Source organism: Rhineura floridana, chromosome 11 (assembly GCF_030035675.1).
Source record: "Rhineura floridana isolate rRhiFlo1 chromosome 11, rRhiFlo1.hap2, whole genome shotgun sequence".
Taxonomy (NCBI): domain Eukaryota; kingdom Metazoa; phylum Chordata; class Lepidosauria; order Squamata; family Rhineuridae; genus Rhineura; species Rhineura floridana.
The window spans coordinates 56,822,196-56,837,611 of NC_084490.1; the positions used below are offsets into that span (position 1 = coordinate 56,822,196).

Genomic DNA, 15,416 nt, shown 5'->3' on the forward strand with positions numbered 1-15,416 from the left:
CCAGCAATGCCCGTTTCCCATGGCAAAGATTCTTCTATAACGTCCACTCACAAGGAGTTCCCTGCAGCATTAATGAAAAGTTTCTTGTTGGCAAGTCCTGCCTGTTTAATTGGTTCTGGTTGACAGACTGGGTGGTGGATTATGTTGAATAGTACCTTCATTCCCATAATGTTCATTTCAGTACCAAGAGACTGGGGGGCTTCGATTAATTCCCACTATTTCTATTTTTTTTATATAAAATAGCATTATTTTGGTATTAAAATTAAAAGTTGGAAATTAAAGCCACCCCCCACCCCGAGAACAGAAACTGACACTGAAGGTATGAAGACACTATTAATCACGGATCCTGCAGCCTTAATCAACCAGAAGCAATAAAACAAATAGGACCTGCAAATGGGAAATGTTCTTTTAAAGCTGTAGGTACCCAAAAAAGTTTCAATATATCTTTGCCAGTTGACATAGGATAGTGTTGCAATCAAATAAACAGAATTTGTCACAAATCACGGCTGAAAATTCATGGGAGGACAATACTGCATTGTCGCCATTTTAAAGCAACACCGGATTCTCTGTAAAAAGAAAGTAAACAAATAAAAGCAGTGCCACCGAAAATGGTTAGTGTGGAAGACACTTTAGGGTGTGTACACACAGCAGTTTTAAGTGGATTCATTGCATCCCATGTGTGGATTTTTTCACATTGTCCACATGACATTGTCCTCATTCAAGTAGTAGCCTGCACTTTCCCCCCATCTGGATTTTACCAATCTGTGGATAACTCCATAACAGAAAAAATCCAACATATCACATGCTACCCAAGTGTGAACATACAGCAACACATTATGTGGGCCAGTGTTTTTTGCATGTGTGGTGACATTTTCACTGAGTATGTTCTATCACCACCTCTGTACTTCCATTTGCTCACCGCTTGAGCCATCCCTAGACATTTTGTTTCCAACAGCCTAATGGAAAGGATGCAGAGTGCCAATTTTCATCTGTTGCTGAAGACACATTTGCAGTAATCTTTTTTTTTTTTTTTAAATCTTTTGGATAGAACTGCTCTTTTGAAAAGAGCTGTATTAAAAATAAAAACGTATATAAAAATTGCTCTTGCAGGTACAGAAGGTGGGAAAGAAAAAGAAAAAAAAACACTGGCTCACTCTTCAAATCTCTCTCCCTGTATTGTCTTGTGTGTGACATGTAGTTATGTTTTGAGGCACACTGCACCTTTCTGTGATGGGAGGGAGGCTCTGCAAACTGGAGGCACACATACCTCCACCTATCCGGCCATTCTTTGGCCTGGTTCTCTACCTGATGGGGCTGGGTGTGATGGACATTTTTTTAAAAAACGGCTGTTTTGTACAAATCTAGTAGATTGAAAAACTTGTATTTCAAAAATAATAAAAGATTGGCCATTTTGCTCACTGTGAAACATGGTTGAAACTTTGGCTTTGGTAGAAACGTTATTGAGCAATTGCACAGACAAAACATTTTTTAAAAAGTGTGCATGCACAGGTAAACAATTACCTGTACAGATGCCTACAAAAGACCTCAAGTTTCCAGAACTTATGGAGGGTATGGAAGTACTAAGGGGGAGGGGATAACACCACACAACACGAATACATCCCATTATGCATCGCCAACTAGCATGGACAGGAAACATGTAAATTTAAATGGAAAGTACTCGTGGACAAAAATGCACATAGAAAAATCAGATCTCAACCCACGTGTACATTAACATCCTGCTATGTACACAGCCTCAGAGTAGAAAATCTGTCTCCCCCCCCAGTTACCAAGCATCTTCCTCATCTACAAAGTTCTTTTGTGCAATAGTTCCCATTGGGCTACCAGGCAGCACAGCACACATGTAGCTAAAAAAATTTCTGTTACAGTGTGTAAGCCCACACACACATCATCTCCGATAACAATGCATGAAACTTATTTCTTTCTTTATGAAACTATTTATTTTGGAGAACAGTTTTTGAGAATTGCCTAGACTGATGAAGAAAGAGAAACATGACTTTATTCTTTTTCCAATTCCGCCCCAAAAGAAAGGAGTACATTTGGAAAGACGGCATTTAAACGTGGAGATTTGTGACTTCGAAAACCTCTTCAGTACTGTGCATTCTTCTCCTTCCTCCCTGTTGCCTCAATTGCAAAGGGCTGATCTCATGGTCGGAGAGGAGACTAGTGCAAAGAGAGGAGTAAATACACAACCTCATTTAGAAACAGTGTTTGCCTGTGCAAGTAAAGAGTGCAAAGTCCAAAGTTCTTCCCTGCTGCTCAAGCAGGGGAGGATCATTTTGAACAAGTAAGGAGATCTCAAAGGACAACTCCAGTCCTCCAATAAAACCCACACTTGACAAGGTTCATTCTTCTAGGCCAGCGACTTCCAGAAAATATTTATAGAAGATAAATGCAATCTGAGCAGACAGAGTTGGATCCACACAGCCCAAGATTATGCAAATTCCATTACAGAATCCCAAAGCTTCAACATGGTAGTCTCTCTTCCATAGTTGTCTACTGGTCTCTCAAGACACAAGTTGTCAAACATCTCCAGATCTTTTCCTTAATGAGAGGAATGTTCTGCCACAGCTGCCTTTCTTGTTTTTGTGCACAACTGGTAATACTAAATCAAAGCTGAAAATGCCCCTCCCTTGCTGACCCTACAGTCCACAGGCGGGATGAAAATGCTGCTGCTGCGATTCCATTGAAGAGAGCAGAAGATGAAGCAAACAGGACCTCCTCCAGCAGTTCATGGCAGCTATGGGGAAAAGTGGAATCATGACATCCCAGGGAGCATGACATTATCTCTGCAGTCCACATATTGGTAGTTTTCAAAGGACAACTGCTCTGTGTGAGCCAGATAAGAGCAAGTCAGGGTACCCCTGGAGAGGGAGAAAAAGAAGACCTTAAAATGCTTGCATTTGTGACCCCACAACTATAGCCATCATGCCTTCCCTATGTCTAGTTCCCAACCTGGCACAGCCCAGCAAAGTCACACAAGGCCCTCCCTCCTCACCCCACCATCACAATCTCTCCTTCCTTCCAACCACAGCTTCGTTTGAGTTGAGGGATCAGGCTCAGCACTGTGTACAGAATACAGAAGTGGTTTCAGCCCTTGCTCTACACTGGATGAGCAAGGAAGAGATGGAGAGTCAGATGCAAGAGACAGACAATGCGCAGTAAGGATGTTAAAGGGGAGAGCCAAGTGGCAACTGAGGAGCAAACAAGGTTTGTCCTGGAAAGAAGTATTTGCCAAAGTAGTCAGCTTTGAGGAAGGAAAGCTGGGGTAGCTCCAGGCACCAGGAGTAAACAGAAGAACAAAGAAATAATCTGGCAGGCCTGCTTGGTCCCCTCTCGTTTGGCATTTTGGCACATTTGTTAAGAGCTATTTTGTTTCACTTTGGCGTTGAGAGGCATGGTATAAATATTTTAAAATGAGCAAAGAGCTGGAGTGGAGCAAATAGGTTTACACAAGGTGATACTGAAGTGTGTGTGTGGGAGAGGGACAGAAGGTGCCAAGGAGCAGAAGAGTGACTGGAAGCAGGGAGTTCTGGAGAGGGGTGACATGGTCTTGGGACTGAGAGGGAGAAAGGGGAGCTTAACAGAATTTCATGATTGGAGTGGTGGCAGGAAGAAAAGGCCAAACAAAGGGGAGGGGGGCAAAACTAGAGGGGACTGTCATGGGCAAACTTATGTTCTTCACTGGATGAACATGCTGGGGATGGAGCAGAGAAGCTGGCTGGGACAGGGACAGCACAAACAAATCAAATGTATTGCCAAGAAAATGACACTTACTGTATGTGCAGGAGAACATTGTGAACTTTGATTCTGGACCATGTGCAAATGTTGCTGAAAGAGAAGGGAAGAAGGCTATTTTTAAGCATCATGCCACCTCTTTATATTTTGAATTGAATGGCGATGAGCATTTCCATCTTTTGTGTATGAAGCTGGTATACTCCACATCAGCAGTCACAAGTTCAGCAGGCCTATAGCTCAGTGACAGAGCACCCGTTCTGCATGCAGAAATTTACAGATTCAGTCCTCAGCATCTCCAGTTAAACTGATCTTAGGAAGCAGTAGTGGAAAGACCTCTACCTGAGACAGGAGACCTGCTGCCAATCAGTACTAGACTAGATGGATTTGGTATAAGGTAACTTAATTGTAAGGTTCTCCAGGTCCCTCACAAGGGCCTGTCTCTGGGCTGTCACTAAAAGTCAGTCCCTCGGCCACTCCATCCACTTCACAACTCTGGCTCTGAAGCATGAATATTTGTTTTAATTAAGGAATACACCCAGTAGTCCTGTCTTAGTGAATCTGACCTAGCTTCTCTAACAAGTATCCTAACTCTCTTATAAATATACAAGGTCTCCCCTTACCTCATTGTGCCTCTGTCCTCACTGCTAACCAACTAATTTTCCCCAGCATTCCATTTCCCCCACTGTCACGCAACCTCCTCCTTGGACTTCTGTTACATTCACCACCACATTGGGGTGGTGGTATCTACTGCAGCTTAATTAATCTGAAATCTGATCAACAACCAAGGGCGGCTATTGTGCAGTTGACTCTGCTTCTGGCTGAGCATAGAATCATGGCTATAGTAGGCCTGATGATGTAGCCATCTGGCATGTCAAGATCACTGGATTGCCCTGTCCAGCTTTAATATCAATCAGCAAGTCTGATAAGCAAAATCTCAGGGTTTGGGACTTGTGGGCTGGCATCCTCTTAAGCACGGCTCTCTGATGAACAATACACCCCTTAAAAGATGACTGCCTTCCAGTTTTGTATGCAAATCTAACAGATAATTTGCAATTCAAGGTGAACACATAATGGTTTTACTTCTAACAGTAAAAACAAACTTAGCCCCCCATGCAACCAAAGCAGACACTATTCAGTTTAACTCAAACAACTTTAATCCACCTGGATCTTGAAGCAGTTGCCGCTTTCAGTTTCGCAAATGATGCACCTTTTGGACTATACAGGCTAGAAGCCTTATTGAACCTTACTGTAGTAGCTTTTACCTGGTTGTTTTAGTTTTATTGCTTGTTTTTTTGATGTTGTGATGTTTATATACCTTTACTTTGTACATCGCTCAGAGTGGCTGGGTCTCCAGTCAGATGGGCGATAAATCGCATAAATAAATAAATAAAATACTAATGGGCCTTGAACTGATTTATATTTGAAGTCATTTTGGCTGTGCTGTATTACTGTAATGGGGATACTTCATATGACAAAATTCAGTCAAGAAAAAAATACCATGATCTTTCCTTCTAGGATTGAGACTTTTATTACATTGGAAGTTGTTGTATACTTTAAAACGTATGCCTTTCATTTAAGGATTATTTTAAAAGGCCAGTGTGGTGTAATGGTTAAGGTGTTGGACTTTGACCTGGGAGACCAGGGTTCAAATCCCCACATAGCCATGAAGCTCACTGGGTGACCTTGGGCCAGTCACTGCCTCTGAGCCTCATGAAAACCCTATTCATAGGGTCGCCATAAGTTGGAATCGACTCGAAGGCAGTACAACAACAACAAAAAGGCATCATGTAAATTAGTCAGCCACACTTGATTAAAAGCCAGACACAGTAATTACAACCCCCCCACACATAAAACCTCCATTCATTTGACAGCATTACTTTAGAAAGAATTAGCATCTTCGAAGTGCAGGAATAGCTCTCACATACATACTTACTAAGTGTTATTATCCAAGATTGTGCTGGAGACGCTGTAAAATATCTACAAATCAATCAGAAAGAGTGAATTAATGCGCAGTATTCAGCCACAGCTTCTGTGTTGCAAACACTTTACCATACTCTTACATGTCCTCACCTGAGCACCATTCAAGGGTCTGATGTCCAGCTGTGTCATCACAGTGTTTTTCCCAATTACCAGTGCCTTGTGCAAGACTTCAATAGCAAGTTGAGCCACATGCACAGTGTAAAAGTTGTTGTTTGTCACATTCAGTGTATTCTAGAAAGACAAGCAGTAAGCATGACGTGAGATGAGATAATAAACTGGCACCATGGTGCATGTGTGTCAGCTACTGAACACTTACCCATAATAGCCCTCCCCTCCATGCTGCTGCTGTCCTAATTGAGTGTAAGATGCCATACAAAACATGGGATGGGAAATACGTGGGTCCTGTCCAGAAGAGCTTACAATCTGTACATTAGACAGCAATCTAAACAAGACAGGAGCAGGGGGAGAATACTGCAGGAATAAAGGCCCAAGAAGAGAGAGAGAGACTGGATGAAATATGATTAAGGTATGGATGAAGGTTTTCATAGTGGTTGCATAAAGGATCTTGGGCATATTGAAAAGGAAGACGCTGAAGATCAGTTGACCCAGCTAATATGATCTCCCCAGCTCATTGAGGCCAACCCATAGGAGCCAGCTCTACCAAAGTGCAAGGCTCCGTACAGAATATGGAACTGGCACAGGTCTTTGATATTGGGCTATGTAAACCAATGGACAATTTCTGCTAAGTGTTACTGTGGCCCTCATCCAGCTTGGGTAGCTTTGGCATCTGCACAACTCTGAGGGATGATTGACTGACAGTTTAATGGGTGGTAGGAAGTTTTTACCTACTCTAGTGCTTTCTTTAGGTCCACCACAAGTCAATGAGGGGACTGACAAGACTAGATCAGAAATAGCTTCTGGTCTAATTAACTTCACTCTCTTTGTATAAGCCAGCCTTCACCAACCTGATGCCCTCCAGTTGTTTTGGACTATAACTCCCATCAGCCCCAGCCAGCAAAGGTTGGTGAAGGCTGGTATAAACAAAGATGAAAATGTGTTTGCCTATGGCATGCTGTTACATGTGTTTACTTGTGACCTATTGCTTGGTTCTGCCCATGTTTATATGGTGTGCTCCTCTGCGCATTTGCACATGGCAACCTGAGAATAGAGGCAAGACAAAAAGCAGTCATAATTCTTCCTAATCTTGTTTACACTGAGATCCTTTAATGACCTGCTGCCACAGATAAAGCCTTACATTTGAGCCAAAGTTCAGTCCCACAGCCTATTTTGAATGTCAAAGCTCAGCCTCTGGACATGTGCTATGATAAAGGATGCCTCTTTTCATAGTCATAAAGCTTTCCCCTGGACACTGAGCAGTTATAGCTAAGTTGCTGTTTCTGATCTGGAAACCCCTCTAATTCATGAATATGCATCTTCGAGGCAGCTTGGAGTCCAGTAATTATATTTAGCCTTTTAAAAAAGCAATAGCAATAATACATTATAGCAATCATTTACAATCTCAAGAAGAAAATTAAGAGAGATTCATGACATGAATGTGATCCAGTCCCTGTCTCCCCATCACCGAGGAACTCACAGTCATATTAAGAGTGATGCTGTAAGTAGAATTGTTAAAGGAGATGGAGGAGGCATTGAGTCCAGAGGGGAGTACCGCAATGGAGCGTGGAAACAGGAAATACATCATGAGGCTTGTCATCAGCAGGCAAATGGCCACTGTGAGAGATACATACAGCTTCCTGCAAAGAGAGATTGCAGGCAGATTAGCAATAGCAGAACCTCCACATAGCATCAGTGTCAAATAGCTGAGTTGGCAGCAGAGTTAGGAACAAGTTAGCAGGAAGAACAGGAGGGAACATAACCAACACAGAACTTACGTTCGCCTGGGCTTCAGCCGCTGGTCTCCATATGGAATGAGGGCCACTAGCTGCTGTTCTTGCTCTGGAATGTGGGGGAGGGGGGAGAGGGAGGGAGGGAGATTGGTTATATTAAGGAAAGACCTGGACAACCCACAGGAATGTATTAGCTCAGAGCAGGGGAGCAGAGACACAGCCCAATTAATAATATAGTACATCTCTATGCAGAACATGATGTGTAGCTCTGGCTACTCCCATCTTAAAGAGGACATAGCCGAGCTTCTAAGCACATTTATCTGTTTGTTTTTTAAAGCAGCTATTTTATAATTATGTCTGGATCAGCTAGTTATATAAGAAGGTGCCTTCAAGACCTACTTGTGGGCTTCTCAGATCTGGTTGGTCTCTCAGGGAAACAGGATACTGAACTAGATGGACTCTTGGTCTGATCCAGCAGAGCACTTCTTACATGAGCTTCAGACAGAGAGAAGAGCCTGGGCAACACAAGGGCTGGAGGTGAAACTTACCTCGGGGGATCCTCCCAGTACCCTGGCAAGTCGGACAAGTGACAGAGCCCCGGTTGGCAACACCAGCACAAGGAGCACAGGACACCTCCGCAGCATCTCCTCCATTGATACTGCCATAGTAGGATGCTTCATCCTCACCACTTGAACTTTTCTGCAACACTGATTGGCCTTCTCTCTCTTTCTTGGAGCAAAGGTTTCTCAACCATTTGAGGACTTTTTCCATTGCTCACAGATGCTGTCTCACTGGTGAGAGAAACAAAGAAACTGAAACAAACCAGAAGGGCCTCCTGGATCCAAAAAAGCAGGAGTTAATTTCTTAAAAGAGATTCCAGGGCGCAGGTATACTTGGAAGACACAGGTACCACAGGGTTACATTCTCCAGCAACACCCTTTACTCTTGTGATTCCCTACCATTGGAATGATTTACATCAGGGATGAGGAACCCGTAGTCTTTCAAGTGTTGTTAGATTCCAGCTTTCATAAGCCCCAGCCAGCATGGTCCATGGTCATGGATGATGGGGGTTGTGGTCCAGCAACATCAGGAGAACCACATGTACTCTATCCCCAATTTCAGACATGTTTGGCTCTTTTGGTTACTATGTTTAAACTGATGTTAAACACTTCCCTCTGTCATATTCAGACTCATCTCCTTCAGCTCATTTATTCTCATATGCCCAGCCTGGTAGGTTCAAGCCAGATGTTTCAGAGGGCTGAAGGCAGCTTGAAGCAGACCACTACTCATGGTATAAAGTAGGAATGGGGAACCTTTTACAATCCAAGTGCCACACTCTTTCTAGGTAAGCTTACAGGGGTCATATGCCAGTGTCAGGTGGAGCCAAAGGAAAAAGTGCATGGAGCAACGAATGTACATTTTACCAATGTAAAGTAGGCTCATAGCCAGCCCTCCCCCACGCACAGGATGGAAAAACACTTAAGGAGGGTGAGAAGCAGGGCTAGTAGGGGGTGTGGCTGAGGAAAGTCCCAAAGGCATGTTTTTGTGTTGTTTCAAAAACTTGGCAAAATTTATTTGACCAGGTGTGACAGTGGGATCAAAGTGAAGCCTCCCTCAAACCACCTTCAACTCTCTCAAAAGCTATTGTTTGTCCCGCAGATTTAGACTGTAAGCCTAGGAGGAGAGAGCCTGCATCTATTCTTTTATGTTCTGTACAGTGCCTCATTGTTTCAGGCATTTTAGAAATAATCAGTCATAAGATATTGTTCTCTCACTTTCATCATCTGCTCAATCTGTTCCCCCATTCAGTCTCCTAACTCAAATCAGTTCATTTTTGTTTTTTGATTTTTTCGCTATAAGTTGCTTTACAAGTGAGACCTGCAACAAAATGTTGCAGTGTATCACCATCCCCCAACAGGATTGTTGCTATTCAGGGTGCCATAACTTCCTCTAAAAAACTATAAACCATAAGGAGATCAAGCAGAGTATTCCACTTCTTCCCCAACTACCCTAATTTTCTGTCTTTCTTCTACTGACAGTTAACATTTTGTGGCTACTAAGCACACTCAGTCCTCACTGAGGCTGTTTTTCCCCATCTTGTTCCCCCTCCCCAAATCTTGAGGTTCTCCAAAGCATGTTGATTCCTTCTTGTTTCTCAGTATTTAGGCCAAGTTCTGTCAGCAGTTGCAACCTGAGTTTGCAATTAGAGGACTGTGATGCATCCTTCCCTGGCTCTCCCTGTCAGGTTCCTACCTGCTCGTGGTTACTGCCTGTCTCTAGGCACCACCAGGGACTCCACCAGTCTGGACCGCTCTCTCTCATGGTTTCTCTCCCCGCTCTAGCACAGATCTCAACAGATCCCCCTGCTAGGCAACCACCAGTAACATCCCAATACTAGTATTCCCAGAGACTCTGAATACTGGTATTGTTATTCTCTTCACCGCTGCCACCATTTGTTACAGTTCCCCTTCAGCCTTGGTCATTACCTTACCCTCCCTTCTGGTCTGTGAAACCCCAGCCAAGGATCAGGCCTTTGGTAAACCAAATTAAGTATTTATTACAGATAACAAAGCTAACAAGATTAACAAGATTTCTTCTTAAGGCACATAAGCATATGGTTTTACTCAATACTAATCCGAACTCCACCTCCCTCCTGGCAAACAACTCTCTAAACCCCATCAACCAACCCACTCAGTTCTCTTCTCCCCCCTCGATTCCACTCTCACTCTTCCTTTTATACATTCAGCCATTTTAAACACTCAGCCAATCATCTCGCATTCTACTGCCCATTCACTCCCCCTCCTCTTTCACTCCATCTATTCTTTTATGTTCTGTACAGTGCCTCATTGTTTCAGGCATTTTAGAAATAATCAGTCATAAGATATTGTTCTCTCACTTTCATCTGTGAAAGCGAAGTTGTATCTTCTAAAACAACAACACTTACCATATATACATTAATATAGGAACATCACAAGGACGTTATATTTTGATTATTGGGCTATCATATATGGCTTTAAAACTGTTTTTTTTTTTTAAAAAAAAGCTGGGTTCTTTCAGCGGTTGTGCAAATGACTCTCAAGGTAACTTCTTGGAAGGAGCTTGAGGTGGGTACAATTCTTACCTGACAGATGGGAAGCCAGGAGCTAGCAGTGGATCACCCCCCAAAGTCCCTACTCAGGTCAAGCATCCAAGGGTAACACTAGCAGACTTCCAGAAGTTCCCACAGAATAGGCACCAACCGGTGCCAGACGTTCACATTTCCTTTAAGGAAGTCTTTTAAATGCCATGCATCATACTTAGGAGAGGCAGATTGCAACTGACTGAGAGTGGGGGAGAGTGAAAGGAAAATGGGGTGGAGAGTGGGGAAGACGAGTGAAAGGGGAACTCATCAGTGGATTTCAAACAATACTACTGAACTCTCACCTACACTTAAGACAGGAATCACCAATTTTTGCTTGGGGAGGGTAACAATTTGGGCATTTTCACCTGTGCTCAAGGAAATTAGGAGGTGTATATGATAGAGAAAGGAAACAGAGCAAGTTCTCCTTCAAACTCAAATTTACCTGCAAAAACCAGTTTCTACCCTACCGATTCAAATATTTAATAAACACCCCCAATTATAGAAGCTACTATATGGGGAATAACAATAGTTATTGTACAGAAATAGAAGAGGACAACAAAAAGGGCAGAACAAGAGCCCCATTCCAAAAGATTAGAGAGATTAAAGGGAAATTTAAACCAAGAGTAGGGATGTTGAATAATCAACAGGAGAACACACTGAATGACCGAGATGAAATAAAAGGAAGATGGAAGCAATATAGTTAAGAATTCTATACAAGAGATGCAAGGATAACTGATTTATTCATGGAGGAACCGTATGATGAAGAACCAGAAATGTTAGAATGTGAGATCAAAGCTGCTCTTAAAATATTTGGAAGAAACAAATCACCAGGAACAGATGGCATACCAACACAGTTGCTACAAGCTACTGAGACTGAATCTGTACAAATTTTGACAAAAATTTGTCAACAAATATGGAAAACTAAACAATGCCCCACAAACTGGAAGTGTTCAATATACATCCCAATTCCAAAGAAAGGGGGTCCCAGGGAATGCAGTGATTATCAAACTATTGCCTTAATATCCCATGCAAATAAAGTAATGCTCAAGATTCTACAACAAAGGCTCTTGCCGTATATGGAGCGAGAAATGCCAGACGTCCAAGCTGGATTTAGAAAGGGAAGAGGCACCATAGATCATATCGCAAACATATGTTGGATAATGGAAGGGACCAAGGAATTTCAGAAGGAAATCACCCTGTGCTTTATAGATTACAGCAAAACCTTTGATTGTGTAGATCATGAAAAACTGTGGAATGCTTGGGGTGCCACAGCATGTGATTGTCCTGATGCACAACCTATAGTCTGGACAAGAGGCTACTGTAAGGACAGAATATGGAGAAACTGATTGGTTCTCAATCGGAAAGGCTTTGAGACAGGCGTGTATCACCCTGTTTAATCTATACTCAGAATATATCATACGGAAAGTGGGATTGGACCAAGATGAAGGAGGTGTGAAAATTGGAGGGAGAAATATCAATATTTTAAGATATGTAGACGATACCATACTACTAGCAGAAACCAATAATAATTTGAAACAAATGCGGATGAAAGTTATAGGAAAGCACAAAAGCAGGACTACACCTGAATTTCAAGAAGACTAAAGTAATGACAACAGATTTATGTAACTTTAAAGTTGACAATGAGCACATTGAACCTATCAATACTTTGGCACAGTCATTAACCAAAATGGAGACAACAGTCAAGAAATCAGAAGAAGGCTGGGACTGGGGAGTCAGCTATGAGAGAACTAGAAAAGGTCCTCAAATACAAAGATGTATCACTGAACACTAAAGTCAGGATCATTCAGACCATGGTATTCCCGATCTCTATGTATGGATGTGAAAGTTGGACAGTGAAAAAAGCAGATAAGACAAAAATAAACTCATTTGAAATGCGGTGTTGGAGGAGAGCTTTACTCATACCATGGACTGCAAAAAAGACAAATAATTGGGTGTTAGAACAAATTAAACCAGAACTATCATTAGAAGCTAAAATGATGAAACTGAGGTTATCACACTTTGGACACATCATGAGAAGACATGATTCACTAGAAAAGACAAAAATGATAGGAAAACAGAAGGGGATAGAAAAAGAGGAAGACCAAAGAAAAGATGGATTGATTCCATAAAGGAAGCCACAGACCTGAACTTACAAGATCTGAACAGGGTGGTTCACGACAGATGCTATTGGAGGTCACCGATTCATAGGATCGCCATAAGTCGTAATTGACTTGAAGGCATATAACAACTACAATATGGGGAAACCAAGTTAAGTATTGTTTATTGTAATAGATTAACTAGTAGGTTTTAGATTTTTAACTGTAATTTTATTGTAATTGTTTTGTTATATATTTGCACTTTTAAATGCATTGGTTTTATTGTTCAAATTTTATATGTGATGTTTGATATGCGATGGCCTACGGCTAAGCAATAAATCGATTCAAATTCAAGTTAAGTACTGACCTTTGGGCTAAGTGAAAGAAGATTGTTTTGACTTTAAAATTAACAAGATTTATCTTTCAGAGCTCTTAAAAATTCAGATATTAAATTGTTAATCAAATTTTAACTTCTGCTAATCAAACATAATTCAAAGCAAACGGGATGGTCACACACTAGTGTCAATTATAATACGAGTTAGAGCTTCCTTGGAGTCAGGACAAGGTAAGGCTCTACTTGAGAATCTAACTGACCTATGCTTCCTTCCTTCACCTCTTCCTTTACTGAATTGAAAAAAACCCAAATTTGAGCTATAACTCACAACATGTCATAATTAAGAAGAGTGTCTTTTGCCTGATTTCAAACTTGTGCTGCTGGCCTAATCTAGTTTAAAGCGGTATGGTTTCTCATATCTCAACCCAGCTGAGAGCAGGGATTGGGGGCTCCCTTGGCAGCCAGAACAAGCACTGTGTGTCTGGGCTTAGAATAGGAGTTCCTGGTGAACAATGAGCCCCAACATCTCTCTTTTTATAAAATGACCACAGCAAAAGAGAAACAGGTTAGCTCTTTTAAAAGAGGCAAGCAAAGGAGGCTTTCCCCTTTGGTTATGGTCTAATTGGCCATGCTGTCCTTTTCAAAAGCTCCCTTAGGCCAACATATATACAAACTGGATAGTCAGTCACCTAGAAATACAGCTCACACATTCCTGACAGGATGAGACCTGAAAGCAGTATGTGCTTGGGAATAGGGCTGCCCATTTTGCAGCCAGCTTCTACCGCTTGGCTTTTAACAATCAGATTACCATACAGGTATTAGCAGGTGATAACATTTAGTCCTCAGGTTGTTAAAAGCTTTACCTGCTGATTTCCCTAGAATCTAGATTTATGCTGCTGTAAAGGTCTAAGAGCAGGCCAGTCTGATCAGTTGGCAATCCTATTCAGGAAGGTGTATACCAAAAAAAGATAAATATGGGCAGAAAAGCTGAGTTGACCAAGTTAGAAGTGCACTGGGAAATGAGGCAGAAGTAGCTGGTGTGTGTGGGTTGTTGTATAGGGCTAGGAATGGGGTTTACTATCTGATTCCATTCTGTTTTTCAATTTGTTAAATGGGCTGCCAGTTCCTATTTGCTATAAATTGTGTTCTGCTAGTTACTTATTTATATAATATATACAGCAGCAGCAGATTACAAAAATCACTATGTAAATAATTGTGTAATTCTCGCTACAGATTAAAAAAAAAGTCCAGTGTTGCTAACAGCTGTGAATGCACACGAAGAGTGGGAATATTCTACTCCATCCCTAATGGGGGCCAAAACTGTCTTTGGGATTGTAGTGGTGTAGCCAGGGTCAAAAGCTCCACTCACAGCAGAAGGATGGATTACCACATTGCAATCTAAAGAAAAGTTTAAGTATTCTTTAAGACCAGCTACCTGTTTGTTTCTTATGTACTCAACCTGATCATTTTGTAAAATAAATACTTTGCTACCAAAAGGTATTCTTCCTCTCTCTTTCCAAGAGAGCGCAAGGTACAAACCACCCCAGGGCAAGATACATGCGTTCCCCTAGTTAGCCTACCTGTGTTGAATATTATCACCCCAGTTGCCCCAGAACGATGGGGAGGGGCGTTGGGTGTGGCATGAGAGAGGGATCCTTTTTGAAGATCCACAACGGCCAGGCAGGCAATTTCAGAGTTCATTTGTCATCCTAAAAGGAGCGACAGAAAATGGAAGTAGCGAATACGTCAGAAACAGGAAATAAGAGAACAGTTACATCAAAACCAGGAGAAAGTAGAACATGGAAATAAAGCCACCCGCTGCAAGGCGGGGAAAGGGGCGTTCCTCCTTTGATGGGGCTTCCAGCGAGGTGGTGGAGATGGTGTCACATTATATAGCTCCTTAGAGAGGAAGCCGAAGGGGAACCGGCTCACCGCATCCCACCTGAAGGGAGAGGAGGCTGCATCTAGAGGACTCACCCGCCGGGGGGCCGACACGAAGCAGAACCGAAACCGAAGGCTGATGGCGCTTCTCCCTCCTCTCTCCAGCTAGAGGTGGGAACAATGAGCTCCGCCCCCAGCGGCCACTTGCCTTCCTGCAAGTGAGCGGGCATGTTTTTCAGTCCGCTTCATAAAAGTGGACTTTCCTCTCAACGATGCTTCAGTAATATGTTACTGTTTTATCTCTGTTGAGATTTTGGCTTATCTCACAACACCTCTGTTTAAATCTGTTTTATCGATGCTTGAGTGAGAGCGAGAAAGAGCGAGAAAAGGGCTCCTCGTGC

At 42.3% G+C, this 15,416-nt stretch overlaps 1 protein-coding gene across 4 annotated transcripts; it reads right to left on the reverse strand.

Moving 5' to 3' along the window:
- Positions 1–1,932: 1,932 nt before the first annotated feature.
- Positions 1,933–15,416, reverse strand: TMEM106A (transmembrane protein 106A). Of its 4 annotated transcripts, XM_061588420.1 has the most exons (9): positions 15,112–15,338; positions 14,715–14,843; positions 8,132–8,374; positions 7,629–7,692; positions 7,331–7,490; positions 5,827–5,967; positions 5,690–5,733; positions 3,796–3,849; positions 1,933–2,882 (listed from the first exon to the last, which is right to left on the reverse strand). In XM_061588420.1, exons 3-9 carry the CDS (start codon positions 8,352–8,354, stop codon positions 2,777–2,779), a joined length of 792 nt encoding a protein of 263 aa, XP_061444404.1. In that variant the 5' UTR covers positions 8,355–8,374; positions 14,715–14,843; positions 15,112–15,338; the 3' UTR covers positions 1,933–2,776. The 4 variants fall into 4 exon arrangements, with proteins under 4 accessions (XP_061444404.1, XP_061444405.1, XP_061444406.1 ...); XM_061588421.1 differs by lacking the exon at positions 14,715–14,843 and having other exon boundaries at positions 15,112–15,416; XM_061588422.1 differs by lacking the exons at positions 14,715–14,843; positions 15,112–15,338 and adding an exon at positions 13,824–13,870.